The sequence below is a fragment of the Falco rusticolus genome, chromosome 2 (assembly GCF_015220075.1).
Source record: "Falco rusticolus isolate bFalRus1 chromosome 2, bFalRus1.pri, whole genome shotgun sequence".
Lineage (NCBI taxonomy): Eukaryota > Metazoa > Chordata > Aves > Falconiformes > Falconidae > Falco > Falco rusticolus.
In genome coordinates this window covers 19,179,053-19,206,772 of record NC_051188.1, presented here as the reverse complement: position 1 = coordinate 19,206,772, position 27,720 = coordinate 19,179,053, and the positions used below count along the sequence as shown (strand labels likewise).

Below are 27,720 nucleotides of genomic sequence, written 5' to 3'. Positions count from 1 at the left end.
TCAGTCTAACACTGAAATGTTATCCCATGTTTGTGCACTCGGCAACAAACCTTTCTCTTTCACCATTTATCATCAGAAATCAAACTATCTGAAATCGCAGGTTTTCAGACAACACAGATTATGTTTCCCTATAACGTTAATACAGTCATTTAAGCACGTCCATACTTAATTATGCCAAATTTTGATCACTTAAAATTGAATTTAGAAGAATTTATGCTTGTCAGAATGACAACACAGAATACAAACAGGATCAAAAAATAATACTTCTAAAGGACACATTTAAGGCTTGAAAACTATAATAAAGGTAAAGTCATAGGAGAAATAACTTCAGGTATGGATTTTGTTTTGTCTAAGAAATACATTCACTGCTATACTCCTTTATCTATTATTCTTAATGCAAGTTAAAAGAAGAAATAAAATCCCAGAACAAAAAGTAAGCCTCATTCCATATCTATGAATAAATTAAGCTACCTGAACATGTATTTCAACCTCTTCGTTTGCAAGTAGTTCTTGAAGACGATCTATGGCATCCAGCTGCCAAGAATTTCCAATCTATTTAATAAAAAGCAAGAAACCTCCCCACATTAAGATGCTGACAGGTAATACTCTTACTGTTCTTAACATAGTAAGATGAGAATATGTGACTATCATTGAAAAATTTAATTGAAAAATTCACATCATTAGTTTGATTTGTCTACAACAGTTCATTACCTGCTACTTGTTACACTAAATCTTGTGTGACAAAGCCAACCAGAAATTTTCAGGTCTTTAAGTGGCTTAGAAAGAGATGTTGCTTGCCAAGTCTAACCTTTACTATATACATAATAATGTATGTGTACGCAATTACCTGAAGTATAACCAAAAGATACAGAATTACACTTGAAGATGACTTAACAGTCAATAGAAAACACAGGATCCTTTAAATACTTCTTTCATTCCTTGCAGTACCTGTTTGCCACCCAACCCAGAGCCTTGTAAGCCTGTCTGTCTTAATCTATCAATTGAACTACTTACAGCAATGAGAAGGTTTTCTTTAAATAAAAGTTTGCAAGTAATTTCTGTAATTCATTCACATTTACTAAACGCACCATTCAAATGTGAGTAAGATGTGACGGTATGTGAAGATGTTATTTACACATCAAACACTTACTAAGAAACCCCTCTAAAACAATTCAATTGCATTAGTTTAGCATAACAGATTGCTTCCTGCACAGCTAAGTTGAGAATGACAGAAACACTTCTGCAGGACTTCAAGATTTACAACCTTCTGGCCATTTTACATTAAGAAATCCGGAATTATTTCTTGTTGCTGCTACTTCATAATGAACTACTGCTTCAGAGTACCGTCCTGCCATCGTACAGCAGTGTCACGATTTAATTCCAATGGCAGCTGCTTTTGAAGCATGGTCACTTCATAATGCAATCTAGCAGTTCCTGATAAAAGGCTGTCTTGCTGAAACGATCCTCATCAGCTATTCTCTGAATCCTCATAGGCAAGAAAAAACATACCACCAACTAATCTCAACCTTTGTATGACTAAACAGTACATCAATTTGAGCAACCACCTAATAAAATGTCTTCAAATTTACCATTACTTACCGGTACTATCTTGTAGAGCTGACATGGTATGCAAAATGGAGGAATACCAGTGTACAATGTAGTTGGATACAGATGACACTGAAGAATGTTCTCTATGAAACCACAGTCTATATATTGTACCTACGTGAAAAGAAAAGCTTTCCTGAAATAATTCCTGTTTTTTAAGTCAAGTTTAGTAAGAGAGAGTGTTCATTTACAGCATTCACTTTTCCAAAGGAAAAAATAATGGTTTGCTGTTAAGTTGGTGATGTGACTACTTAGAAAGGAAGAAAAGGATTAAAAAACTGGCATTGCAGATTAGAAGTTCCATTTCCAAACTTGCCTTGCAAGAGATCCCACCTTTTGTATAAATAACCTACAGCAGTTTAAAATTGAAAGAAAGAAAAAAATTCTGAACTAGTATTAGACTTGCAAATCCACATTTGAGAAGCATGAGTAGACCGAAGTGTTCAGGTAAGATTAACTGCTAATTAGAAAAAGTAGCTCTATACCTGTGAAGCAGAAAGAATTCAAAACAGCCAGCCACTACTTTTTGGGTGGGGACAGAGTGGGGTGATGCTAAGCCTAAGTATTTTCAAAGCATTCCTCATATGGTAAACAGCAACAAGAAAAGAAGAAAAAACCTAGAAGCGACGACTTACAGGTGATCAAGGGTAACTTTTTACTTAAGAACATTTATCATCATCAGGAAAACTATGGGAAAAATCATGACAACTGAAATAGGCAGATAGAATTAATCTTTAAAATAAATGTAAAAATCACAAAAAAATTATCACACTTTAAGCAGAATGAGCATCTGAATAGTCAGGTCAGCTGAACAGAAAAAAAGGTGTGATCATAAATTTATTTTAGAGGACCAGATTAATTGCTGCAAAACCCCCCTCCCCGTTTTTTTTTAAACTTACATATGCATGTGTTCATGCAAACACACACACAGACACATATTCCCCATATAATCAAACTTACCTGGAGAGCAGTACCACCAAGTTCTAAAACTTTGCCTCGATACCACATGGTATCTGATCCTCTTACAACACAAGCTTCTCCCTTTTTCCAGCAGTAGGGTTCCGGAAGACCAAGGCATTTGAAGCTACTTTGTATTTCAGTCATCAATTTGTTTAGTTCCATTTCTGCGGTGGGGTGGTAAAAGAAATAATATGAGAATAGTCTATAACATATTGGGGCAAATTATTTCAATCACTAAAAACTATGAGATTCAGATGAAGACATGTTCAAACAGGAAATACATGTGCTGCTCTGAAAAGTATTTTCCAACACTGACAGAATATGTATGTTCAATGTCTAGTACATGCAAACAAGTTATTACTTAAATGAAAAAGCAAACTGAATTTCCAATTGTGAAGCCATTAGTAACTCTGGATTCTCATCTCAGAGAAGAAAGGTCTACAAATTTTGCAACTGACACCTTGGCAACACTAATACAAGAGCCCCTCCATGAACAAGACAACGGATTCCCAGAGACAGTGGTAGGACACCATGAAACAACACAAAACAGGTGTCAAGAAGTGCCTCTTCTGCTATGGGTACAGTCTACAGCAACAACTGCAAGAAGAATATAGTCTTGGGCAAGTGGCCTTACTGTACTTTGGATTTTAAAGTTTTATGATATGATCTAATAGTTAATTGTATTCGTAGAGTAAAAATAATTGATTAATACTCTTATATGGAAACATTTCTCTAAAGCACAATATATTATCATGATACTGAAGACTGACACTGCATCTGTCAGGTGAACATGTGCCTCTTTCAAACAGCACAAACACAAAATACTAAGAGATACAGAATCTATGACAGTACAAATAAAGAGCCCAAGGAAACAGGGCATTGAGCTCACTCCAAAGGAAAAAAATCCAGAAATATTTGAGAACTAGGCTAACTTCCAAGAACCTTTAGGACTGTACCTTCATTATTAGTAAAATGTACCTAACTCAACGTTATAAAACAAAGCACGTGCTGCTTTACCCAACACTGGCTAGAGAAGAAGAGGCAAGTAACTGGCCCATCCAAGCGCTTGGGGTTGTTAAGATGTCTTGGGAGGTGGAGGGACAGGAGAGTGGATTCTGGTGGGTTTCAGGAGGGTGCCTCCTCCTGGGGAGGTGGGCTTTCTCTGCTGGAGAGCTGCCAGCCCCCTCCCACTGCTGCAGAGCAAGGTGTGCACCAGCACCTGCCCCTCGTCCTCCACCCTCCCTGCCAAAGGCCTCATCACCTCCTGACAGCAATCCTCCTGACAGGAATCTTCCAGAACTGTGTTCTGATACAGAACATGTATACTAGGACACTTATTTGGTATATTCTGATATAGCAAAGCTATTAGATTCAGACATAAACGTATTTTCCTCTATGTAATCTTACCAGATGATTTTGGTAGTATATAAATAGTTCCATCACGTCCAACACAAGTTACTACAGCTCGAAAAATTTTCTCTTCAGGTATAAGAGGAGGTTTATATATTTCATTCATTCCTGACTGACACGGTGATTGGAAGTTTTTGCGTGATTTCTGTTCACTCTCTGAAACAGCGACGCCTTCCTCTGGAGCAGCACTGTTTCTTGCACATGCAGTTTTGGAATTACAACCATCCAGTTGTGTGTTCTCTTCCTCTAAATATACTTTAAGATGTTCCTTGGAGACTGAGCAAGCCATGTCAGCTTTATCAGTTCTAGCAGATTCAATCAAATCATATCGACATATTAACTGACAACTTAAAGCGCAGAAGAATAGAATACAAGTGAAAAAACCACACATAAACATGGCAAATACTTGTTAAAGTACTTTCAAGCATCCAATTTACCAACTCAAGAGAACTGAAAAGTGCAATGGATACAATTAATGTTACACTCAAATAAGTTCACTGAAGATGGAGTTCTGATCCTGCATAAGCTGTAGAGGACAATCCAAATTTGTGTTTTACTTATTAGCTTATCATGATGTGAATATGAAAGTCTGAAAGAATGTAAACAAAACATATCCAAACCTTTTGCTCCTAAAAGCCAAACCCTTTTTAACAAGGTGCTCTGAAATATCAATCAATTCTCCTGTTTCATCTTTGCAAAGAATTTTCACAGGCAATGCACAGACCACATCACTTTCCTGGAAAAAATGAGAGGTGGACAACATATTACAGTATGTACTTCCTCTAAACTACAGACATATTTTTCATTTTATTGATACTGACTGCAAATCAGATGGTTGAACAACTGATGCCCACATCAGAAGACACAAAATTTATTTAATCCATGTCGTGTCATCATTTTACTAACTGTTAAACATGACATTAAAAAAAAGTAACAGACTAAAACCTTGCTTCTTCCCTTAGCTGTTTTATCAGAATGAACTGCTAAACCACTTGTTTTCCTCCAGCGGGAGTTTTGAATACACTCATCAATAATTTTGCTCATTAGTGCTTTTACTTCCAGACACACAGTAAAACCTCACTGGCAGGTGCCAACAGATGCTAGCCAAATTGAACCCTCATAATAATTCCAGGGGTTTTACCAATGATGGGTTTTTTACTAATGATGTTCATACACCGGACTTGTTCTTTCAGTTTCTTAGGCTTGAAAACATAGTAGCTGCTGAAATCATTCTCATCAAGAATATGAGCATCTTTCTCATCTGTCCATAAAAGGTGTCAGCATCCAGTGATCCCAAAGATGTAAATATTTTTCTTCAGTAACTAAATATATCTAAGACTGCATTCTTTCCACACTGGGTAGCCAAACTGCTCTAATGCTCCAGTGAATAACAAAAGCAAAGCAGAAAAGAGGAAAAGCATCTTTTCCCCTACAGCAAACAGCAATCCAAGCAAGCTTCACTCAGGACTTTTCTGAAGAGTGAAAATACTAAGAAAAAAAATAATTTAACAGAAAATGTGAAAGAAATTTTACAAATACCGCTGGTTTTGTCTACAAACCTGTATGAGTATTTTTACTTGTGCCCCCGTTAGGTAATATGATAAACAGTCACAGGCTGTTGCTGTCCACTCCGTGCTTCCACCTGTTGGTCTAACATGGAACAAATCATAATCTCTGTTAGTACGAGAGAAGTTGCCATCTCCAGAGCTTAGCCACAAGCCCTTCCCCTAACTGAAGTTTTGATCTTTTTTTTGAAACTGCCAGAACTGTCAGAGAAAAAGACAATCTTCATTACAGTCAACAGAAAAAAAAATGGTTATTTGTGCCTGGATCTGTATGTCAGGAAGAATTCAAAAATCAACCCCAAAACTTCAAAATGAGGAGGAGGATCAAGAGTTCCAGAAGTATGACACCTGTCTTATCAGAATGAAGGAAAACCCATACTTCACCTGCAAATTAGACTTTTTACATTCATTCAGGGAATAGGTATTAAAAACATGATTATTTTTTTCTTCACAATATAGACAGCACACAAACAAATGCATGGGAGAAAACCCTGGTTTTCTCTCTTTTCTAGTCTAGGGAAGACAGACCTCCTGTACATTTTCACTAGATCTGATTAATCTTCAATTCTGAGCCACGGAAAAAATCATTCAGTGAAGTAAGAGAAACCTTTATCATCAGTATTTTACAATTCAGCCTAGAAATACTCCTTTATATAGCACGGTTTCTGCTTTACAGGTATGTAGCATAACCCTCAGAACAAAAACCCTTTACAAAATAAATCACAGTTGCCATCCCATTTCTTCTATATCCAAAAAGCAACCCTCTTCCAAATCTTAGATAATCAGCACTAACACAGTTATGTCATTGTTAGTTTCTAATACTTCTCCTCAGTATAAGGGAAAGGCTACCTTATATCTGTCAAGGAACATTCTATTGCTAATGTCCCAATTGCCTTCATCTCTTCATCAAGTTTTCTTAGACACCTGATATCCACTGTTCTTTCAGCTCCAGAATCATAAAGTATTACCTGTTACAGAGAAGCAACATAATGAAATAGAAAAAAAGTCGCTCTCTTAGTGCTATGTGTAAGGAATGATAATTCAAAGTATGCCTGATTAGGTAAACAAAATTCAAAGAAACACTACCAGGATTCAACAAATGGCCTCTGCACTGAAGTACTTCACCACACAATGCAAACACCCACCGCAGTGCAGTGAGAGGACAAAAACATGTGCAAAGGTGGTTGAACTTTAAGGATTTTACAGAGGCAGTTACTTGAGTAAGATTTTTTTTTCCTGTGCTTCAGTGATGATGGTGTGTTTACCAGAAACACTGAAAGAGCCCCCCTCCAACCCTTGCTTTTTATTCTGACACGGTTAAATAGCTGCTTGAGGGCTCTTAGCCTTAGAAAGCAGACGATGCAAACCAGAAGTATAGGAAGGTCCACTCCTACTTCCTACTAACAAGACCCACAGGCATAATCTGATGACAGTGGAGAGAACCAATAGTAATCCAGTTCTGGATTATCTGTATATTAAAAAGACGCTGTTACTTTTGAGGCAAGTAGTTATTTATTCATGAAATGCCTCTTCTGATGCTCCTTATTCTTTACAAATGAGTGTAACAAAACGCAGGTTTAAAGCAGCACTGTGTGAGAAGTTACTATGGAAAATGCTACATCTACATGGCACAGTGCATTATCATCAGTTTAGGGTTCAGCAACAGCATGACTACATGCATTCCTGTGGTGGTGTTGTAGCCAGTTCAACTGGCTCCATCTTTTAGCAAGGACTGTTAAGTTTGAATTAATGTGACCCACAGGTCAACACAGCTTCTGGAATCTAAGCTAAACTGGTAGGCTATAGCTTGGGAATCTGTGCCAGTGTTGTGTAAACATATGCAAAGTCAACCTCATGAGCCTTCCTCAACTACCAGGTTCCCTGCTAAAGGCATCTGAGCTTTGATGAGACAGTAATTTGCAGCAATGTACAACATACTTAAACTCTCAACAAAAGCAAAAGACTGTATGAGAAAATATTAACACAGAAGAAGCAAAGTTTTTATGTTATTTTCATAAATAAATGCTTACAGACTTAAGAAATAGAAGTATGAACTCTGTTATGATAAGCAATTTACCTTTGCTTTTGTTTCAGAGACAATCCTGCTTATTTGACCTCTTTGCCACTGTTTCAAATCATGTACATAAACAGCACAGTGCATACTACTCTCCCACTTCACAGACTGTGGCTGGGATTCTTTGTAGATGGTAGCCATCTTCTCCTGTAAACTAACATTCAAAAAAACTTTCCAAGTGGTAAAATTTTATACAGTGAATACACGACTTATTTAGTTTACCACTGCTTAACTAGTATACAGTAAAGATGTAGTAACTGTTTAACACACACTGTCATTTTTCTTCATTGTATGTTAGAAATACATGACATGGAGCTTCAAAACACATGCAATCTGATTAAAATTCTGTAGAATTACCATGTTTTCTTAAACAAAGGAATTAATCTGAGTGATCCTGACTGTTTTGCATAGCACTACTTGAAAGATGCACTATTTTCTCTCAACAACTTCAGAACATGGTACTCATTTAGGGTCATGACTAATTCAACAGGACTCTCAACGTAGCGAGGTGCAGGAAGGTAAAAAAGATGCAAGGAAGAAGAGGCAGAAAATAAGCAACCTGCACTAAGCAATGACATTTCCATTTAACTGTCTTCAAATAGCCAGCACTATTACCTAAATGTTACCTAAACATCTACCAAAGGTAAGCTGATACACTATGTCTAGAAATTGCCTTCAAACTTTCCTAACAGCATATCAGAATCCTGTTGAAAGAAGTTAACTTGACTGAAGTTCTATGACTTGGAAAACCGGCATTATTTAACAAGATTTCTAATGAAGCAATGGGGAGGAGAAAAGAAAAAGCAGAAAGATTTAATCTTTTTGGACAGTGCTGCATTTATGAGGCCCCAATACTTACTACATCAAAACTGATTTGAAATAGGAGTTAGACCATGTACTTAGCTTGGAATCACAAATATTTAATAAATGACAACACAGTGCAAATCTGTCTTTTGTTCCTATACTTTCCTCAACAAAGCAAGCATTCAGAAAAGTACCCAGTGCCAAATGCAACCCTAATCAGACTGTTCTAACCATACCTCACCAACTGGTAATAAAAATGTCTTAACTTGAGAAAAGTTTTTTGAATTTTAGTACCTTTTCAGTATACTTCCCGATGACAGCCATTGTATAAAAATTTTACTAGGAGACACAACATGACTAATTCTCACTTGTAGCTCTTTTTTACAAAGTGGTCTGAAATCTCCTTCATACACAGGTTCCATGTCTATAGGATCATCATCTTCTGAGGTTTCAATAATTTCTGGAGGAACATCCCATATTTCAATGGGCCTTACAGCAGTACTTTCAGTGTACCTGTAAAGAACAAAACGTAATTGGAACGGAAAGTTTAAACACATTTTAAACAAAGTGAAATAGAGCTCTGTTCACCTTGACAGGAACCATTCAACCTGAAGAAGAGTGAATAACTAAGAAAAGCAGAAAAAAAACCACAACAAAAGACAAAACTAAATGTTACTTCTGAAATAGTCACAATAGTAATATTTTTATCCTCCTTCAGAAGGTATCCTTGCACATTCTACTGTCAGATGAAAGCACTTTGCAATATAGGCTGCCAGCAGAAAAAAGCAAGCCTGACACATATGGGCTGCTGAACCTTAATGTCTCTATCTGGCTTAAAAGACATCAAATTACTAACACCATGCTCCTGGAAAGCAATGTTACCTCAGAGTAAAAGCTGCAACATTCAGTTTCTATGATGTGTAAATATTCCTTTCAGAAGTAAAGTAACATTTACCTTTCTAGCATTCCCTGAGGACATGAATGCAACACAACTGTTGCTGGCACTTCCCTAAGTACAGGACTGAATGAAGTATAGTCATGGTAATACCCTGATGAAAACTTGGTTTTAATTGTGTGGACTGGATAGAATAAACCCCAACAGCAATCAAAAGTTGGCTGGTATGTATTTTGAGCCACAGCCCAGCTTAGTGCAAGTCTGCATGAAGCATGCCAGCTAGAGATGTTAAGAGATGGCAGCTTGAAAAAACAGATCAATTCAAAAGAACTAGTTTCTTGTAAACATAACTGACTAAAGGAGATAGCAAGCCCCAGTTTAACTGCTGGCCATTTCTGGGCCTCCACGAAGAAACTCTCTTCTGTTTTCAGAGATCTACTATCTGCCTGTTTCCTTCCTGTGAAGGAAAAATCTGCTCTGTTGGAGAGCAGATTCCACAGTGTTTAAGCATTGAATCATCCGCTACATGCAGACACACAACTATTTATGCAAACCCTCCTGATGCAGGTATTTGGAAACTGCTCGGTAAACAACTGACTTGTTGAATGACATGAAACTACTACTAGACATACAACTAGTCTGAACTATGAAATGCAGACACAATCTGCCATGAAGAGTTCTTCCAAGTGAAATAAATACTATTACATGACTTACAACCCCCTTCCTATTAACTCCAGTGTAGCATTATCACTGCAGATCCACCAGAAAAAACGATCAATTTGGAATGAACTTCAGACTTTTGAGATTTCTTCCTGGAATTCTGTATGGGCTACTCCTTGTCCCAACACAAGAATAAGGTTACTGATGTTTGCTCATCAGCAAGCCAGCTTCAATGGACCACTGTACTCTCCTGCTTACACTGTCTTATATCAGTTTAGGGCTGGCCTAGTATCCCTCACCAGCATTAAACATGGAGAAGTTATCACATCCCAAATGTGATTCTAAATGACATAAAGCAGGTTCAAATTACTCACCAGTCTCTTGACTTTTTGCAGACATCCATATTCAGAAATGGGAAATTAATCAAGAAAGCATGACAAACGAGCTCTGAAGAACTAGACACCTATGTGCACTGGAAACAAAGAGAGCCCCAAACCCCCCAGGACCTCTCAAAACAACTCACTACCCCTCTGCTGCAATGGAAACATAATTGCAACTAAAAGACATGTTGCACTGGGTGTAAATGGCAAGGTCTTGCCAGCCAGGGAGAGGGGCTGCATGGGTGACTTCTAAGAGGCCAGGTGTTGCCCTCTGGCAGGCACAGCCTGTTTTAGCCATCTCTGCAACAGATACTCCACAGGACATGGCTGAGCTGTTCTGTGAAGCTGGTGGCATCTCTGTTTTAATTTCAGGGCAGAAAAAGCTAGGGGGAGAGAGAACAGAAGAAAAATAATATAGGGGACATCAAGATCAGAAAGGAAGGTATTTTGTGGGAGAAGAGGCATGCTCTTGAATGGACTGAGGCCTGTAGAGGGCCCATGCTGGAGCACAGGAAAAGCACGGAGGGCGCAGAAGGCAGAAATTGCTCTGTCCTGACCCCAAGCCCCTGCACTGCTCACTGCCTCACTGAAAGGACTATCATCTGAGTGTACAAGGGAAAGCAGAGGTGCTTGGAGTAAACCTGAGCCTGGGAAAAGGGGAGGGTAGGTGCTATAGTTTGTCTTTTGTGTCCCAGTGTCTGAATCAATAATTATTTATGCTAATTCGTAATAAGTTAATTTAAGTCTGTTTTGCCCACAACAGTACTTTGTAATCAATTTCACTGTCATTGTTTTGACCCATGAGTTTTCTTGCTCCCCTTTCTGTTTTCCCCACTCTGACTAAGGAAGGGGGAGCAAGAGTTACCAAAAAATCCCCATTAAAGTTATCAGTGTTAGGTAGGAATGCCTATTAAAGTAACATACCCACTTGTTTGCAGGCCAGAAGCAGGCACCTAAGTATCACTGCAATGCAACAAAATACCCTAGTGACAGTGACAAAACAATTCAGTTGTTCAGGTTTAAATTAAGCTGCCTAACTTCACAAAAATCTTACTAAAAATTGTGGCCAGTACAAACAAAGGTTTACTAGGATTTAGTTATATTTCTGAGCTAAGAGATGAAAACCCACTTGCTTGCTTCTTCCTCAAAAAAGCAAATTCAGGAATTCCCTTTTGGAATAGAAACTTTCTATTCAACAATATTTTTATTCTCATCAGTATGTAAAAATTATTAATGAAAGAGTAATTATTGATTTTAATGAATACAGCCTATGGATTATCTTTTTAAAAAGCCAACAAATTAAATGCAGCAGTGTTACCTTCCTATCAGCCTCATTTTCCCCAGCAGGCCTCCCAAGCCTTCTACTGCCTGTCACACTGCATTATTTGAGTATTTGCTTTCTAGTAACAGAGCTTCCACAGAGATGACTTACCTCAGATGCAGGTTAAACAAACAGAAGTGATACTTCTTTTCTTACGAGAAGGGAATGGGAATGATAACCAGTTTGGGAAGATTCAGCACTTAAGCACACTACAAGTATGGTATAAACATTTAATCTCCAACTTTTGAATCCCTTATAATTTCAGTACATTATGTTACTCAAGATTTAGTCATTTTCATCATTCAACTATGGCAAAGTGTAGTTACACTCTGCAACTTATGTCAGTTATGAATGTGATTTGTAATGATTTGTCACAAATGTGATAAATTCCAGCCACTGGTGGTGACACACTAAAGCCAGTAATTTTCTTTCACAGATTCAGTATTTCCAAACACTTTAAGTTATGCACAGTGTATTCACCCAGGTATGTAGGATGCCAGGTTTTCTTCAACTAGATGGTAGTTAATACTAAAACTTCTTCCATGAACAGCACAGTCGTCAAAGAGCTCAACAGATAAGATGTTATCTAAATTATCTGTGAATAAATAATATAAGCATAATTAGTGCCAGTCAGTGACAGTATAAAAACTACTTAAGGTTTTGCAGGCATGGGAAATGATATGAAAAGACAGAATTTGGTAAAATTAAATTTGATTTATATAACAATTAATTCTGAACATCAATAATACATAGATGCTTAGCTTTGCACGTATCTCTAAAATTAACTTAAAACCCACCAATCATTACAAAATATTTTTATACAAAGAAACCAACTGCTAAATTTAATTTCATTTATTAGTGGGTTCCAACCATCAATGCTGAACAGTAACTGCATATTAACAATAAATGGTATTGATAAAAACCCTATTAAGGCATGTATGTGTTATATGAATTATCTTTTTTGGGGGGGGGGGGGGGGTGATGTTTCTGAGCAACAGCGATCACACTCTCAGCTACCAATGAAGTCAGGAAGAGTCAAGGATAGCTAGTACTTTTGGAAACAAGCCCATCTGAATGAACCAGGATACTTTTCTCACTTAATGCTGGTGTGGTCTGTAGGAGAAGACATAAACAGAGCTTCTGTCCTAAGTTTTATCTGTTATGTCTCCCCCAATTAGTTCATGTTTAGATATTCTCACTCCAGGCTACCTGTTGCAAATATGAACAGAAGCATTTCAAAGAAATACTATTTAAAATATGAAAGTGCATGCTTCTAAGTTTGAGTCAATTTAATAATATTTAAATACACATTAATACACTCCTGGTAACATACCAACAATTGAACACATCATACGTTTATCTTCAGTCATTTCTTCAAATCTTTCCTTGGCTTCTCTGTTCCACTCACTTGCCCCTTCATAAGGCTCAATGGAAGCCAGCCTGCACCTGATGGCCTAAAGAATAACTCCAATTACATATCCACCATCACATATCAAGACCACCTAATTCAGCCAAATCACAGCCTTTGCTTTACACTCATGCAGGACAGCATGACCTTGGCTTCTGGTTCCACATTACCATTATTTGATTTAATTTAAGATGATCCCTGCCCCCAGCAGCTGAACATGAACCTCAAATTCAGATACATTCTTGCCAAAATAGAGCTTACTTCTCCTTGCCTCCCTTCATGGTTAGGCATAAGATTGGTGCACAGCTCAGGAAAGATTCCTGCAGAGAAGTGATAATGAAAGCAAGCCTTCATCCGGTTTTGCTTATGATATAATAATCCAGATTCAAAGCATCTAAGATTAACAGGACTATACCACTGTAGCAGTCTGAAGGGCTAAACACAGAGACACCACAGTACCCATGTCAGACGATACCTCCCAGATTTCTGAAATGTATTAATTAGGAGAGATGAAAAGAGGCACACACAGGCAATCAGACAAGATAAAGTACTTTGATTAGAAGAATTTTTATCATCTCTATTGCAAATTTTGGTGGCTACACTAATGGCTCAAGTTTAAATCAACTGTGAATGTCTCCCTCATTTATTGCACTGAAAAAAAAAAAAAAAAAAAGTAACACAGGTGAGGGAAAAGGGACAGAAAGGAAATAAAGGCAATAGAAAAAACGATGTTTTGTGCAGACATTCTTAGGAAACAGGCCATCGGGAATATGAAAATAAGACTGACTGACAGGTTACATAACCATTAAAAGAAAGGGCTGTGGATGACAAAACCAACACTACATTAAGCACTGCTTATTCCAGTCTTGGCCAAGATTTCTGCACCACCCAAATCCACTGAAATGCTTGCAAACTATATTAACAGGATGAAAAGTCCAGCTTCTCTTGTAACAGCCTAATTCAAATCTCTTAAAAAACTAACATTTGAGGCAGTCCAATACATGATGATGTGTGAACACTTATCAATGCTTTCATGCAACAGAGCTGCACAAGCAACCTAATTTCTGATACTCTTGCCCTCTGAATACCTGATTTTGCAATCTCATGTTCATTCACGTTTCAAAGAATTTTAAATTCTTAAATCTTATTATTTTTTAAAAAGAGAAGATTTGAAACTGTAGCAACACATAAGCAGACTGAAGTCTGTTGATCTTTTCATTACCTGCATTAAAACTAACAGCAACAGGAATTTGTTATTTCATACCGAAACTTCAAGTGTAAACACCTTGCCAGAGTGTTTCACTGTAGCCTATATATGGCATAAGAATTCGGAAACTGGAGTGTAACCTATGGGTTCATATTTTTTTAAACCACTCCGGAGTGGTCATATACCCACTGGCATCTGTAACTCTTTAGCCCCTCCTCCTTTATGTTCGAAGTGAGGGGGCCTAGTAGCATGCGCTCAAGAGATGACAAACCCTTAATAGATTTTTCTGAGGATTTATATTTGGTCAATGACAAGCAATCAGTTGGAACGATGGGATAAAATACATCAAGAATCCCACCACCCTGATTCATTAGCCACTGTGAACTGAGCTGCAAGAACATTTTACCATTTTCAGAATGCCTCCTTCTCCCTTGCTGTCAAAAGAGGCTTGATTATTTTGGCTGAAACTTTCCCCAGAAATATATGCTCAAAACATAAACAATTAAATCCTGTTTTTAGTAAAAGATGCTGGCCATTCTTAGTTACAACAATCACTACTTCTGATGCCTACAACTGGTTAAAACACTCCTATCAACATATGAAGTTTTAAAGTTTAGCATAATTGTTTGGCAACCAGAACTATTGAATGAACAGGTGAATTCAGAAAAAGAATTATTTTCTACTTCTGTGTGTTTTTTATTTGACAGAAATACTTTGCCATTTCCTTTCCCACTCAGTTTTTCTTCTTGTAAAAAGGGGGAAAATCCTACCATACCTAAAATTAGGAAAACAGCAAACCTTAAATACCATAACATAAAAAAAAAAAATAATCTTTTTTTTTTTTTAAAGATCATTATTAGATTATCATTTGAAAATTAAAGAATGTAAACATTAATTCAGCTTAATAAGGAGTAAAAGAAGGTATTTGAATTAAAACACATACACCCACAATGTATATACACCTCCTCACTACAAGGTAACATTTGATTCCATTTAAAACTGAATGATGTAAAAAAACCTGAAAGTTTTCAATGTGTACCCAAAATATACTGAGTAAGTCACATCATAAACGCATGTGAAAAGGAACTTGCTTAACATTTTATTTACTTCAGAACATCAACAACTCTCTTTTCCCTTCCACCTACTGACAATCTATTGATTTTGATTATTTAATCCAAGCAAGCACTGATTTACCTTTTCTGGAAAGCTCAGAAACTCCTTTTTCACTCTGCGTATGTCTTTAAGAGTTAAGTTAGCAACATTGCCAAAGTCAACATATTTTACCATAACTTCCTGACGACTTGGCAGCCCTTCAAGAAAAACAACCCAAGTTATTAAAACAAAAAATGAGTATCTGATACAGGTTAACGCACCAGAATTCCAGAGCAAAATAAACATTTATACCGTCTAATCATAAAATGCCACATTTTCAAATGTTCTATAACTCAATCCAAAACCTATATTCTTTAAGAACCAGCTCTTTCAGGTTCCTGAAATGACAGGAGTTAGCATTTTGGTCCCTTTCCATCTAATCACCTTATGGGGCACTGGCATATTAAATACCTGCCAAGTAGACGTGTAAGCAGAGAGGCATGCTAAACTACCCATACTGGTAACACAGAGGTCAGCACAAGTACACCCCCATCCCCTTCAGAATTACCATGGAGAACTATTAAACCACACTGGTTATATTCTGAGGTTGGCTAAAACAGACAAGTCTGTAGTTCAAACTGTAATAGCAAATGAAACATTATTTAAAATAATTAAATAATAGTATTTCAGTGACTTACAGAAAATTAAGTACACTGCTTCCCTTTGTTTAAAAAAAAACAATTTCTAAACCACTCCATTAATAGCAAAAGAATGTAACATGAATTAGTACCACTGACTTCATGAACCTGTTAGTATAAGAATGCCTGGTAGAAACAACAGCTGTTTGTTACTATGCGTATCCAGGGCGTGGCTCTGATCTAGCGCCCCATCTGATTTTGCAACCTATCATTAGAGTGAAAGAATCGATACTTCACCTATAATCTGTGCTCTGTACCAATTCCCATCTTCCTGTTTTGCAATACAAGCCTGGCCTTCAACTGGGTAGGCAATTTCCAAGTTTCTTCCAGAGTCATATTTATATACCTCCTGAATTTTCTTCGGAAGATCTGAAGAATCCAGACTCTCTGTCTGAAAAAAGAAAACCAAAACATACACACCCACCAGATGTTCTTTTTTTTTTTAAATGGCATTTTTTCTCTTTTAAGAGACATTTTTTCTAGTACTGTACTTCCTAGTCTTCCCGCCAAAATTAAACAATGGTTATGAATACATAAAAGTGAATTAAAATGCCTAACAACTGTTGAGCACTGTCCTGTTTAATCACCACTCTAAACAGTAAAACACTACATACTCAACACAGGAATTAACCATGCAACAAAACTGACAAAAAAATGTTAACCTTCTGGAATTCTATGAATTCCTAGAATTAATCTAGGACTGTAGGAATTAATCTATTAATTCTAAGAATCCTAAAAATCTTAACAAGTAACAGAAGTGAATGGAAATTATAGCTTATTTAATATGGACTACAAGTACCTCAACATTAACACGTCTGTTCAGTTTTATTTGAATAGACCTTATTTCTAAACTTACCAACTGGAGATAGAAATCACTTGGACTATTAATGTGACAAACTACAACAGAGACTTCTCTTTCTTGTGGAATCTTAGGCGGACTATACTGCAAGACGGTATTATTTTCTAACTGACTGAGAAGCTGTGAACTAAACCTGAAGTAAACAAAACAAAATTTTTCATAAATTCTGTCAAAATTAACTTAGAAGATACCCTTTTATATTCAAATGTCATTTCCCATGAAAAATGCAAAATGGTCTTATGAAAATAACTTGATTTATGTTTGTATGAATAGTTTGAACCTTCATTTTTGCAGTTGGTACAGTCAATTCTCTTTCATGTTTCTCCCACCACAAATGTAACATATGAAGAATGAGGATGTGGCTTTGAGCAACCTGGTCTGGTGGAAGGTGTCCCTGCTCATGGCAGGAGGGTTGGAACCAGATAATCTTTAAGGTCCCTTCTGACCCATAGAAACCATTCTATGATTCTATGATACAGGGCAGCTGGCTCCTAAAAAGATTTTGTTATTTGGGATGCAGTAGTGTACTTTTAAATTCTTAAAAAGAAGCTAAAAAGGCTAGAATCCACTACATTGACAAAACCACTTTCTTTTAGACTTCCTTTTCCTCGCTTATGAGAAAAAGCAATTACCCGAGCGGTACAGATGCTGAGTGTAACTAGTTAACACTCATTTCTCTGTGTGCAGCAAAAAGAACTTTCAACCCTTTATTATTCAAACTTGCACAGCAATTTATTTTTTTGCCATTTTATAAAATAAAGTTCATTATCTAAATAAAGCCCTGACTAGTGCAAGTGGGTATACCACAGTGCTTGTTAGTGAAAGGTGAAAAAAGGGAATCAACAGATACTGCTGGAGATGAATACATCACACATAATGTATTAAACACTGCAAAACTAACGTGCTTGCTCCAAGTATTATGCTGTTATCATTTATGGCATAAGAACATAAACTAAAGGAAAACGCATACCTTGCCAAGTCTAAAGAAACTAATGCATCCTTGAGAGACACTGGCATGTTACTCTCCATTTTATCAAATGGACTTCTTTTCAAATCCACAATGAGAACATCATCCTCTTCTCTAAATATGGTCATTAAAACAATTTTATTATTTACCATTCCCAAAAATTTTGCCTTTGCTTCCTCTCCCCAACCTTCACCCTGTTAAGAAGAAAGAAAAAGTTACTGAAGACATCAAAGAATATTAAAACAAAAACTACAAACAGTAATTAAAAAAGGCAAGGAAGTGAGCACAGACACATCAGGTGAAATACTGAACACACTGACTGTTTAGTCCATAGCCAGGACAGCTCTGAACAGTATTCTATGATGGATTTTAAAGTGTTTTTAACTGTATAAAACTGAGTCAGATCTAAGGGCTGCAGTTCCCACCACGTTCCTGTTAAAGATTCGAGATTTCATTCCCTCTGATTGTTCTGACAGATAAACCAAAATTGTCATATGATGTTTCATCTCATGACTCACATTTCTGCTCTTCCAATTAATTTCGAAGTTCATTCTTATCTTTTTGTGCCTTTATACAAATGTACAACTTGTTTTTGTCAATTTATGCATTCCTCCTCTCCACAATATTCTTCTTGACATTTTATCTTTCTTGAAAAAGCCTGTCTGAATTTATTTCTCTTCAATCAAGTTGATGCATTCCTCATTTGATACTGCAAATCTGTGCCTCTTAGGTGTGAAAAAAATGAAAGCATGTATAAGGAACGCATTTTATCCACACCTGCAATAATTGTTCCAGATCTTTCCTATTTAAAGCTATTTCAGACAACATCAGACTGGTAAAAAAAAAAAAAAATCCCAAACCAGCCATGAGTTATACTGTCAGAAATGCACAGCTGCATTAGACACAGTACATTCCCACGTGAATGTGGCAAAAATAAAGCAAGCCAATGAATAAGTAAGTGAATACTGAAAAAAGTAACACTGACATATACGTCCTCCTTCTAAGGGATTTCAGGTATTTGTTGTCATACAGAAAGAGAACAAGTAACACTTTCCAGTACATGGCAAAATTTTTTAAGTAACGAAGGACAATCCCTGAGAAGTTTCTCTTAAAAATTCTCAATCCATTTCTTCTCTGTTTGGATTATTTTTGAAAGTTACTACTTGCATAAAGTTATGAGACAGCCATGAAGTATTAGTCCTGTAATTTGGTTTTAAATTGGACAAAGAACATGTCTAGAGTAAGAGTAGTGAGATTTAAGCCTGAAATATGTATTTGTAAATGCAGCCACTTTTTAAGACAGATGCTATAAGCTCTTTTCCCCTTTCCAATGAAAGCAATGCAACCCATCTTTTTATAAGAGATGACTTACCTTTTTCTTAGAAATAAAATATACCCTGTACTCCTCTCGAGTTTCCTTCTGTTTATACTAGAGTAAGATCATTGTTAAATTATGTATTTAAGTTATTTAATATATATCTTAGGAAGAAAAAAATCTCCTCAAATAGTACAAACAGCTTTTACTTACTGCATTTTTGGGAACAACATCCTTCAATGAACACCGTACTGCTAAAGGAGGAACAGCTGCAAGTTCTGCCTCAATATGCTGATCAAGCTTCCGTACAAAAAAACTTATGTCACCTGTTTTAATAGTTTGCAGAGTAGCAGGTTCAGGCCTTTCAGCAGGAACATCTCTACTGTCAATGGGAGTAAAAGCAGTACTAGCTTAGAAGAAAGGCAAAAATAACCCAACACCAAAAAAAACCCCAAACCAAACCCCAGACCTAAAATAAAGGTAATTCTTGCAATAATTGGCATAATGTCACGTCTCTGAAACAAAACTAGAAAGTCTCAATGAAATGCATTTCTTTTTTTAAAAAAACAAGACATTGTGGACTCACACATTCTCTTTTGCAATGCAAATCCAAACTAAGCATTTTAACATGTGAAGGCTTGTACACTTGTGTACTTACATACATTGCCACTTTTCCTGTGGGAAATACGTGCATACTGAGTATTAGTGTCATTTGGGTATCTGGTTGTCTGCTTGTGTGAAGCTAATGGAGGACTTGTTTCTTAGCAGAATAGCAACAGTCAAGGACAACAGCTGCAGACAGAAACCTCTCTCTGTAAACATACCCTGAGAAAATTAGAACTATAGAGTTCCCAAAATCAATCAGGAATACTTCCAGCAGTGCAATATCACAAACGTTGTATCTTATTGGACCACAAGGCTTCCTCTGATTTTTATTTTTTTGGGGAATTAGTTCTGTGACAGTCCCACGACACCACATTCCAGTTTCCTTACTCTTAATAAAAATTCTAGCACCTATACGGAAGCAAATAAAAACCCAGTAAGACTAAATTCAGTATTTGTAGATATTTTACACTGGAAGTATTATCACATTTCTGCATAATGTTCCATTGTTGCCTATCTTCCACACAGGTAGTAAAAGTGCTACCATTACAATAAATTAACAAAGACATTAAAGAACTTGTCTTGACAGCCACCAGAAGTTTTCTCCCCACAATCATTTAGACAACGTCTGTAAGGCTAAGAGGTTTTTGGCTTGTATTAAGAAGTCATTTCTGGCAAACTTTCTATACCTCCTAATAAAGTGCCAAAAAAATGTACTGAAGTTTAGGCCTATTGCATACTTTTTATCAGTTTTCTAAACACCTTCTAGAAGTGAGTAACACTGTCAATATGTGAGCTAGAAATGGATGTTAATGATTTAGCAATGTATTATTGTATTTCATTTTTACTCCCAGAATGGTTTCTACTCAGTTAGTGAACTTTAAAAAAATAATTATCCACTCAAAGGGAATGTTGCTTGCATGAGACAAATCTGATTTACTGAAGTAATGAATGAACTAGGCTAGTCATTAAAATCAGCATACTGAAAAAACTACCAGTTAACAATGACCACCTAATTCTGGAAAACATTACATTTACAGCCAGGTGTTTCAACTGTTGATTACTCTAAGTGCTCCATCTGTTGAGGTTGAGAACTGCAGAGTCTTTTTTACTTTTACTATTTCTGTTTATGATTTAATAGGTCTACTTTACTAACCAATGGGTACATGTTTCCCAAAATGGATTAATTGTAGATTCCAGAACAAAGGACTGTTTTATTATGTGTGTGGCAGGGGGGAGAATACTATATTGAGGAAGACATATTGCAAGATAGTATTTTAAGCTAATGTAGACCTTTAAAAGTTAATGATTTACCTAGTTCCAAAACGTCTGAAGGCAAGAGATAGGAACTCTTATTACAACAAAATCTTTTCAATTTCTTCTCCAAAATCCTTGCTTCATTCTTCTGTGAGTATTTCTGAACATAGAAGTGGCATGGATTTATGACATGGCTTACAAACACTGCTTCTGTCGAACCTGAGTAAGACATAAAACAGATTATCAAACACTCTCCAAGTGATTCCAACAGATACTATTAGACACGCAGTTACGTTTGTGTTACATTAATCATAACGTTACCTCAGATAGCTTTTAACCTGACAAGTCTGTTCACACTTGGTTCAAACTAGTTACCATGTTTGCTTTCTGATTAAATCCACACTTTTGAATTACTTCCCTTATGCTACCCTGCAAAATAAAAGGCTGTCTCACTGCTTACAAAGCGGTAGCCTGAATTTAAGTAGGCAATTCAGTTTGTATTCCCTCTATTTAACAGAGAAATAGGAAGCTTCTAGAAAGCAAATTATATCTTTAAGAACAGGTATGCTAAGCACTTTTGTATAGCTATTCAGTGTTAATGCATGAAGATCAAGGAACAGCCTAAAGCCAGCCTAGAGATAACCCTTTATAAGACAAGTACTTCCTAAGCATCCAAATCCTTTGTACTGCAGGCACCTCCCTTGATTTGGGATCCAAAATGCAGGTTGCTGTTCCTGAAGCTACTCGCCAAAGATGGTGGATGGGTCAGAAGGTTTTAGAAGCCCAGCAAGTCAATTCCTACACAAGTATTTCATACCACAGAACTCCCTGCAAGGAGTGGACAGCATCATCTAGACCAATGCCACCTATGCGACTGATCAGGTCACAGCAGACTGACAGATTGGCAGCATACTGGAGGGACAGCCATCTCTGTGTCCATCTCTACAACTGACCAGAGGCAAAAGACAGTACAAAGAATCTGGCATTTGAAACATTCTGAGCATGTACACAGGACTGTGCTTGGAAGTTTAGGAAATACAGTGCCCAGAACAGATGCAAGATCACTCTTGGACAGGCGGCTTCCACAGAGCATTGATGATAACTTTTTGACACAGATGGTGGAGAAGTCAACAAAGTGAGTTGTGCTCCTAGACCTTGTACTCACAAAGAAGGACTGGTTGGAGAAGGGAAAGCTGGGGGCAGCCTTGGCTGCAGTGATGATGAGATGGTGGAGTTCAGGATCCTGTATGGAGGAGGCAGGGCACCAAGTAGAATTGTAACCCTGGATTTGACAGCTAACTTTGGCCTCTTTAAAGAACTACTTGGGAGGAATCCCATGGGTCAGGGCTCTAGAATGTAGGGGGGTGTCCAAGACAACTGGTTAATATTTAAGCATCACTTCCTCCAAGTTCAGGATAGATGCATCCCTATGAGTAAGAAATCATGCAAAGGGGGCAGGAAGCCTGCACAGATGAGCAGGGAGATTCTGGAAAAAAACAAAAAGAAGGAAGTTTATGGGATGTGGAAAAAGGGCCAGACCACTTGGGAGAATATAGGGATGTTGTCAGAACATGCAGAGAGGCAATAAGGAAGGCTGAAGTCCATCTGGAATTATACCTAGTAAGGGACGTCAAGGACAACAAGAAGAGCTTCTTCAAGTACACCAGTAGGAAAAGGATAACTAGAGAAAACGTGGGCCCACTGCTGAACGAGGTGGGTGCCCTGGTGATGAATGACAGAGAAGGCAAAATTACTGAATGCCTTCTTTAGTTCAGTCTTTACTGCCAAGGATGGCCCTCAGGTTTCCCAGACCCTGGAGGCAACAGAGCAAATCTGGAAAAAGGAAGACTTTCCCTAGGTCAAGGAGGATCATGTTAGAGACCACTTAAGCAAACCTAACAGCCACAAATCCATGGGCCCTGATGGGATGCACCCCCCAAGTGCTGAGGGGCTGGCAGATCTTACTGCCAAGCCACTCTCCATCATTTTTGAAAGGTCATGGAGAACAGGAGAGGTGCCCAAGGTCTGGAGAAAAGCCAAGGTTACTCCAGTCTTCAAAAAGGGCAAGAAGGATGACTCGGGAAACTACAGGCTGGTCAGACTTGCTACCATCTCCGGAAAGGTCGTGGAACCGCTCATCCTGTAGGTGATCTCGAAGCATGTGGCAGAAAAGGTATCAGAAGTAGCCATCATGGATTCATCAAGGCAAAATCATGCCTGACTAACCCGGTAGCCTTCTATGATGGAATGACTGGCTGGGTTCCCAAGGGAAGAGCAGTGGACACTGCCTATCTTGACCTCAGCAAGGCTTTTGACAAGTCTCCTGTAACATCCTCATAGGTAAGCTCAGGAAGCGTGGCTTAGGTGAGTGGACAGTGAGGTGGATTAAGAACTGGCTGAATGGCAGAGCTCAGAGTTGTGAAAAACAGCACAGAGTCTCGCTGGAGGCCTGTAGCCAGCGGTGTTCCCCAGGGGTTAGTACTGGGTCCAGTCTTGTTCAACCTATACGTCAATAACCTGGATGAAGGGACAGTGCACCCTCAGCAAGGTTGCTGATGATACAAAACAGGGAGGAGTGGCTGATGCACCAGTAGGCTGCGCTGCCATTCAGCGAGACCTGGACAGGCTGGAGAGCTGGGCGGGGAGGAACCTCATGGAGTTCAACAAAGGCAAGTGTAGGGTCCTGCACCTCGGGGGGAACAATCCCATGCACCAGTACAGGCAAGGGGCTGACCTGCTGGAAAAAAGTTCTGAAGAGAAGGACCTGGGAGTTCTGGTGGGCAGCAAGTTGCCCATGAGCCAGCAGTGTGCCCTTGTGGCCAAGGTGGCCAATGGGACCCTGGGGTGCATCAGGAGGAGCATGGCCAGCAGGTGGAGGGAGGTGATCCTCCCCTCTGCTCTGCCCTGGTGAGGCCCCATCTGGAGTGCTGTGCCCAGTGCTGGGCTCCCCAGTTCAAGGGAGACAGAGAACTACTGGAGAGGGCCCAGCGGAGGGCTACAAAGCTGACGAGGGGACTGGAGCATCTCCCTTATGGGGAAAGGCTGAGAGATCTGGGCCTGGTTAGCCTGGGGAAGAGAAGACTGAGAGGGGATCTCATCAATGTCTACAAATATCTTAAGGGCAAGTGTCAAGAGGATGGAGCCACACTCACATATCACCCCCTACTCTGTCCCTCATCCTCCCCAAGCATTACTAATCATATGCATTTTCTAGGTATGTTGTGCACACAGACACTCTGAATTATACTGTGGGAAGCATCTGTCTATTTCCCCCCTATTATCTAACTGGATTTTCCATGTTCCAACTTGCTCCTAATGCCTTCAGCCCTGTCCTTGAGCACCTCTTGGACAGCAGCTTGGTAGGCCCTGCTGGACTCGCTCCAGTAGGGTAGTGACTTTCAGTACTGCAGGGTCCAACACTGGATGCAGTACTCCAGCTTCAGTCTCACAAGAGCCTAACAGAGGGGAAGGATCACTTCCTGGACTGTTAGCTACACTCTTACTAATACAATCCAGGGAAAACCTGCAAAGCTGAGGAAGCTAACTGCTACTGTCAGTAGGGAGACAGATTCAGGAAGCCCACTGAACTGCCCAGAAAAGCATTCTCCAGGAGCCAATATCAGAAACTCTGAAAGGGACTGTAATAACTAAGAGCCAAAAAGAATCATCCAGGCAGACAGAGGAACTCAGGACCCTTCGAGAGAACTTTTGAGAGAATTTTCACTAAGCTAAGCTGAAGGAGGGGAAAAAAGAAACAATGCTAGCTCAAATGAAGGTAAGGCAAAAAGAAGTCATATGAGCTGACAAGAACTACAAGCACACAACATAATACAAAACACAAATAACATCAGGCTTGACAATGGAACATTGAAAGCATCAGATATTAGAAACTTACATGCCACGTCGTCGTCATATATTTCTTCTATTATGACATCAGGACTGGATGGAGACTTGGGTAGAGCAGGAATACTCTGATGACGTATCATAGGACACGTTTCTTGTACTTGAACATTTTTCATTTCTTTGTGAGCATCAAGTTTATATGCAAGAGACTTTATTTTACTTTCTCTGCTAAGTGCTGGAAACTTATTCTCTACCGATGACTGAGTATCACAGCTTGGCATTTCTTCTTTGCCATCAAGGATAAGAGTGCATTGTCCAGTATCTTCACTGTATTTAGGAAAACATTTATTTGGAGACATTAATATAATCCAGTCTGTTCTCAGAAAAGCACAATTCAAAGCACAGGTTTAATTAAGAACATACCACTATGTAAAGAAAACACCTCCTAACAGCTGGTTAAAAAAAATATGTTAAGTTTTTGAATACCATAACAACAAAAACATTAACATGATTTCTGAAACCTAAAAAAAGACTAGCATAGAAATGGCATACATTCTTGGACACAACTCGGTACAAGAGCCACCCCTGCTTAAATGAGCAAACAGACCACAGGTAAATACAAAGTATTTGAAAAAAACCTGTTAATAATGTCACAGATAGTTCATGTTAAGATCAAAAGGCATGTCAGATGCTTTTGCACTAACAGTTACTCTCCCCTGTAACCTGCAGGATTTTAAAATATTACAGTATGCAATATGCCTTTTTAAACATAACCAGTGCTAACTTTAAAAGGGGCTAACAGCAACTCCATTCCATTTTCTCAAGTTTTTGTCAAAGACTGCAGGGAAAAATAAATAAGGGGGACTAATAAAATAAAAGCAATTGTAATTTTAAAAATAGTAATTTTTTCCTGGTTCAAGTTAATTTTAAGTAATTTTTCAGTATTTGACGCAATCAGTACTTACGACTGTAAAGTGGAAATACTGTAAATTTCAGTATTTGCTGTTGATTTTAAAGATTTATTTACACTGACATGATACAATTTTCATATACTATTATGATAAACATCTCTATTAAGTGTACTATGAATATGCAGATGTGGTCCTTAGGGATATAGTTTAGCAGTGGATTTGGCAGTGTTAGGTTTATGGTTGGACTTGATGATCTTAAAGGACTTCCAACCTAAATAATTCTATGATTCCATGACTATAACATTAAATGCCAGTCAAAGCTGAAAAGTACACAGTATAAAAAAATCTTAGTAACTTAGGTGATACAGTGAAATACAACTAAAACTGAAATGTTAGAACTGAAACACTAACTGGAATAACTGGAATGCTGATTGAAATAACAGGATCTGAAGTTTTGTTTTCTTTCACTATACTCTTAGAAACCTATAAGCACATAAAGATTTTTTTTTGAAGTTTTTTGATCTCCAATGAATATTTAGCCATTAGAAGAACAGGTAACTTACCGTATCTATCTTTATAAAATAATATACTTACTGCCCTGTTGCTCCCCATTCAATCTTGCCCAAATTTTTTAATAAAGATGTAATTTCATCCATGTTTAGGAAGAATCTCAAGAGAAATGAAAGAACATGACAGAAAATGACACAAATACTGAAATCATTCTTGACAGTTTATGATGTATGATATTTTTCAGCACAAGTTTTCATGGAGGGGCCAAATACGAGATTATCTTACCCCAGTTTCAGTCTTCCACTCCTGTTAACAGATTTGGTTGCTCAGTTATCTTCACACTCATACTTAAGAACTCTCTTGCCTTTTGCTTCCTCATGCACGGATTAAGTACTCCAAATTCAGTTACCAAATTTTCACACCTATACCCAGTTTACTTCACTAAATTATTCTGCACAGAGAAAAAGAATTCTCCAATGCTCCTGAAGAGAAAACCTTAACTGAAGTCCAAAACGTACTTTTTTTTGTTCCACTTATTGTTACACTAATAAGCACCTGTTTCTTTTACCGATGAAAGCCAGCAAAATCTTTTAAGTACTTCTACATCTAGGCTTAACAGTAAACATAACTTCATGCAATCAAATTCTTAGCTTTGCTGCCAGTTATAATGAACAATTTGTGAAAATTGAAGTGTAAGCAGTATTAAACAGCCCATCTTTCATTCTTCCCTTCTTCCCCCTGCCCCTTCAAGAACATATCTACTCTCCTTTCTATTCTATTTTACATCTACAGAATGTGCCTCAACTACTATGCGCCTCCTAGATGGGATTTTTTTTCACCTTTGCTGTTATTCTGGAGTGGTACCAGCACCTTTATGCTCATCCTTCACCAGATCTCCTTCCCCTGCCATGTTTTGTTCAAGTTCTTAAAAGGTCTCCCAAAGTAAACAAATTTGATTTTGTGATGTTTTAGCTTTCTTCTGGGTTAGGAGAGTTTGGCACTGTGCATTTCAATTGGCTTCTCTGAAATGTTCATTCACTACTTACACTATCTTCAAAATAGGCCCTACCTAGCTAGTCACCAAGTTCTGTAAATGATGATTTTAAAGATTCCTTTATCCATATTCTAATGACTCAACTAACAGATGACAGGAGGAGTTGTAGTTTCTGTCAAGTACTGGAACAGGCTGCCCAGGGAAGTGGTTGAATCACCATCCCTGAAGGCATCTGGCCGAGATAGTTGGGGCCTTACTGTAGTCTTTTAGTACTTGAAGTGGGGGGTGTTACAGGATGGAAACAGACATAATAGGGCCTGCTGCAGCAGGACAAGGGGTAATGGTTTTAAACTAAGAGGACAGGTTCACATGAATACAAGGA

At 38.0% G+C, this 27,720-nt stretch overlaps 1 protein-coding gene across 1 annotated transcript in view; it reads right to left on the bottom strand.

Annotated features, from left to right (window-relative positions):
- RNF17 (ring finger protein 17) overlaps positions 1-27,720 on the bottom strand; it is a 54,078-nt gene that overhangs the window by 14,212 nt on the left and 12,146 nt on the right. The window contains exons 10-30 of the mRNA XM_037376532.1: positions 26,429-26,503; positions 25,203-25,250; positions 24,976-25,019; positions 21,138-21,299; positions 20,045-20,234; positions 19,434-19,599; positions 17,909-18,099; positions 16,936-17,071; positions 16,317-16,470; positions 15,484-15,599; positions 13,008-13,128; positions 12,155-12,269; positions 8,713-8,931; positions 7,618-7,768; positions 6,390-6,508; positions 5,535-5,625; positions 4,596-4,711; positions 3,973-4,280; positions 2,566-2,729; positions 1,600-1,719; positions 472-552 (exon numbers count right to left, since the gene is read on the bottom strand). Of these exons, the coding sequence (XP_037232429.1) occupies positions 472-552; positions 1,600-1,719; positions 2,566-2,729; positions 3,973-4,280; positions 4,596-4,711; positions 5,535-5,625; positions 6,390-6,508; positions 7,618-7,768; positions 8,713-8,931; positions 12,155-12,269; positions 13,008-13,128; positions 15,484-15,599; positions 16,317-16,470; positions 16,936-17,071; positions 17,909-18,099; positions 19,434-19,599; positions 20,045-20,234; positions 21,138-21,299; positions 24,976-25,019; positions 25,203-25,250; positions 26,429-26,503 (2,887 nt within the window). The remainder of the gene's footprint in view (positions 1-471; positions 553-1,599; positions 1,720-2,565; positions 2,730-3,972; positions 4,281-4,595; positions 4,712-5,534; positions 5,626-6,389; positions 6,509-7,617; positions 7,769-8,712; positions 8,932-12,154; positions 12,270-13,007; positions 13,129-15,483; positions 15,600-16,316; positions 16,471-16,935; positions 17,072-17,908; positions 18,100-19,433; positions 19,600-20,044; positions 20,235-21,137; positions 21,300-24,975; positions 25,020-25,202; positions 25,251-26,428; positions 26,504-27,720) is intronic.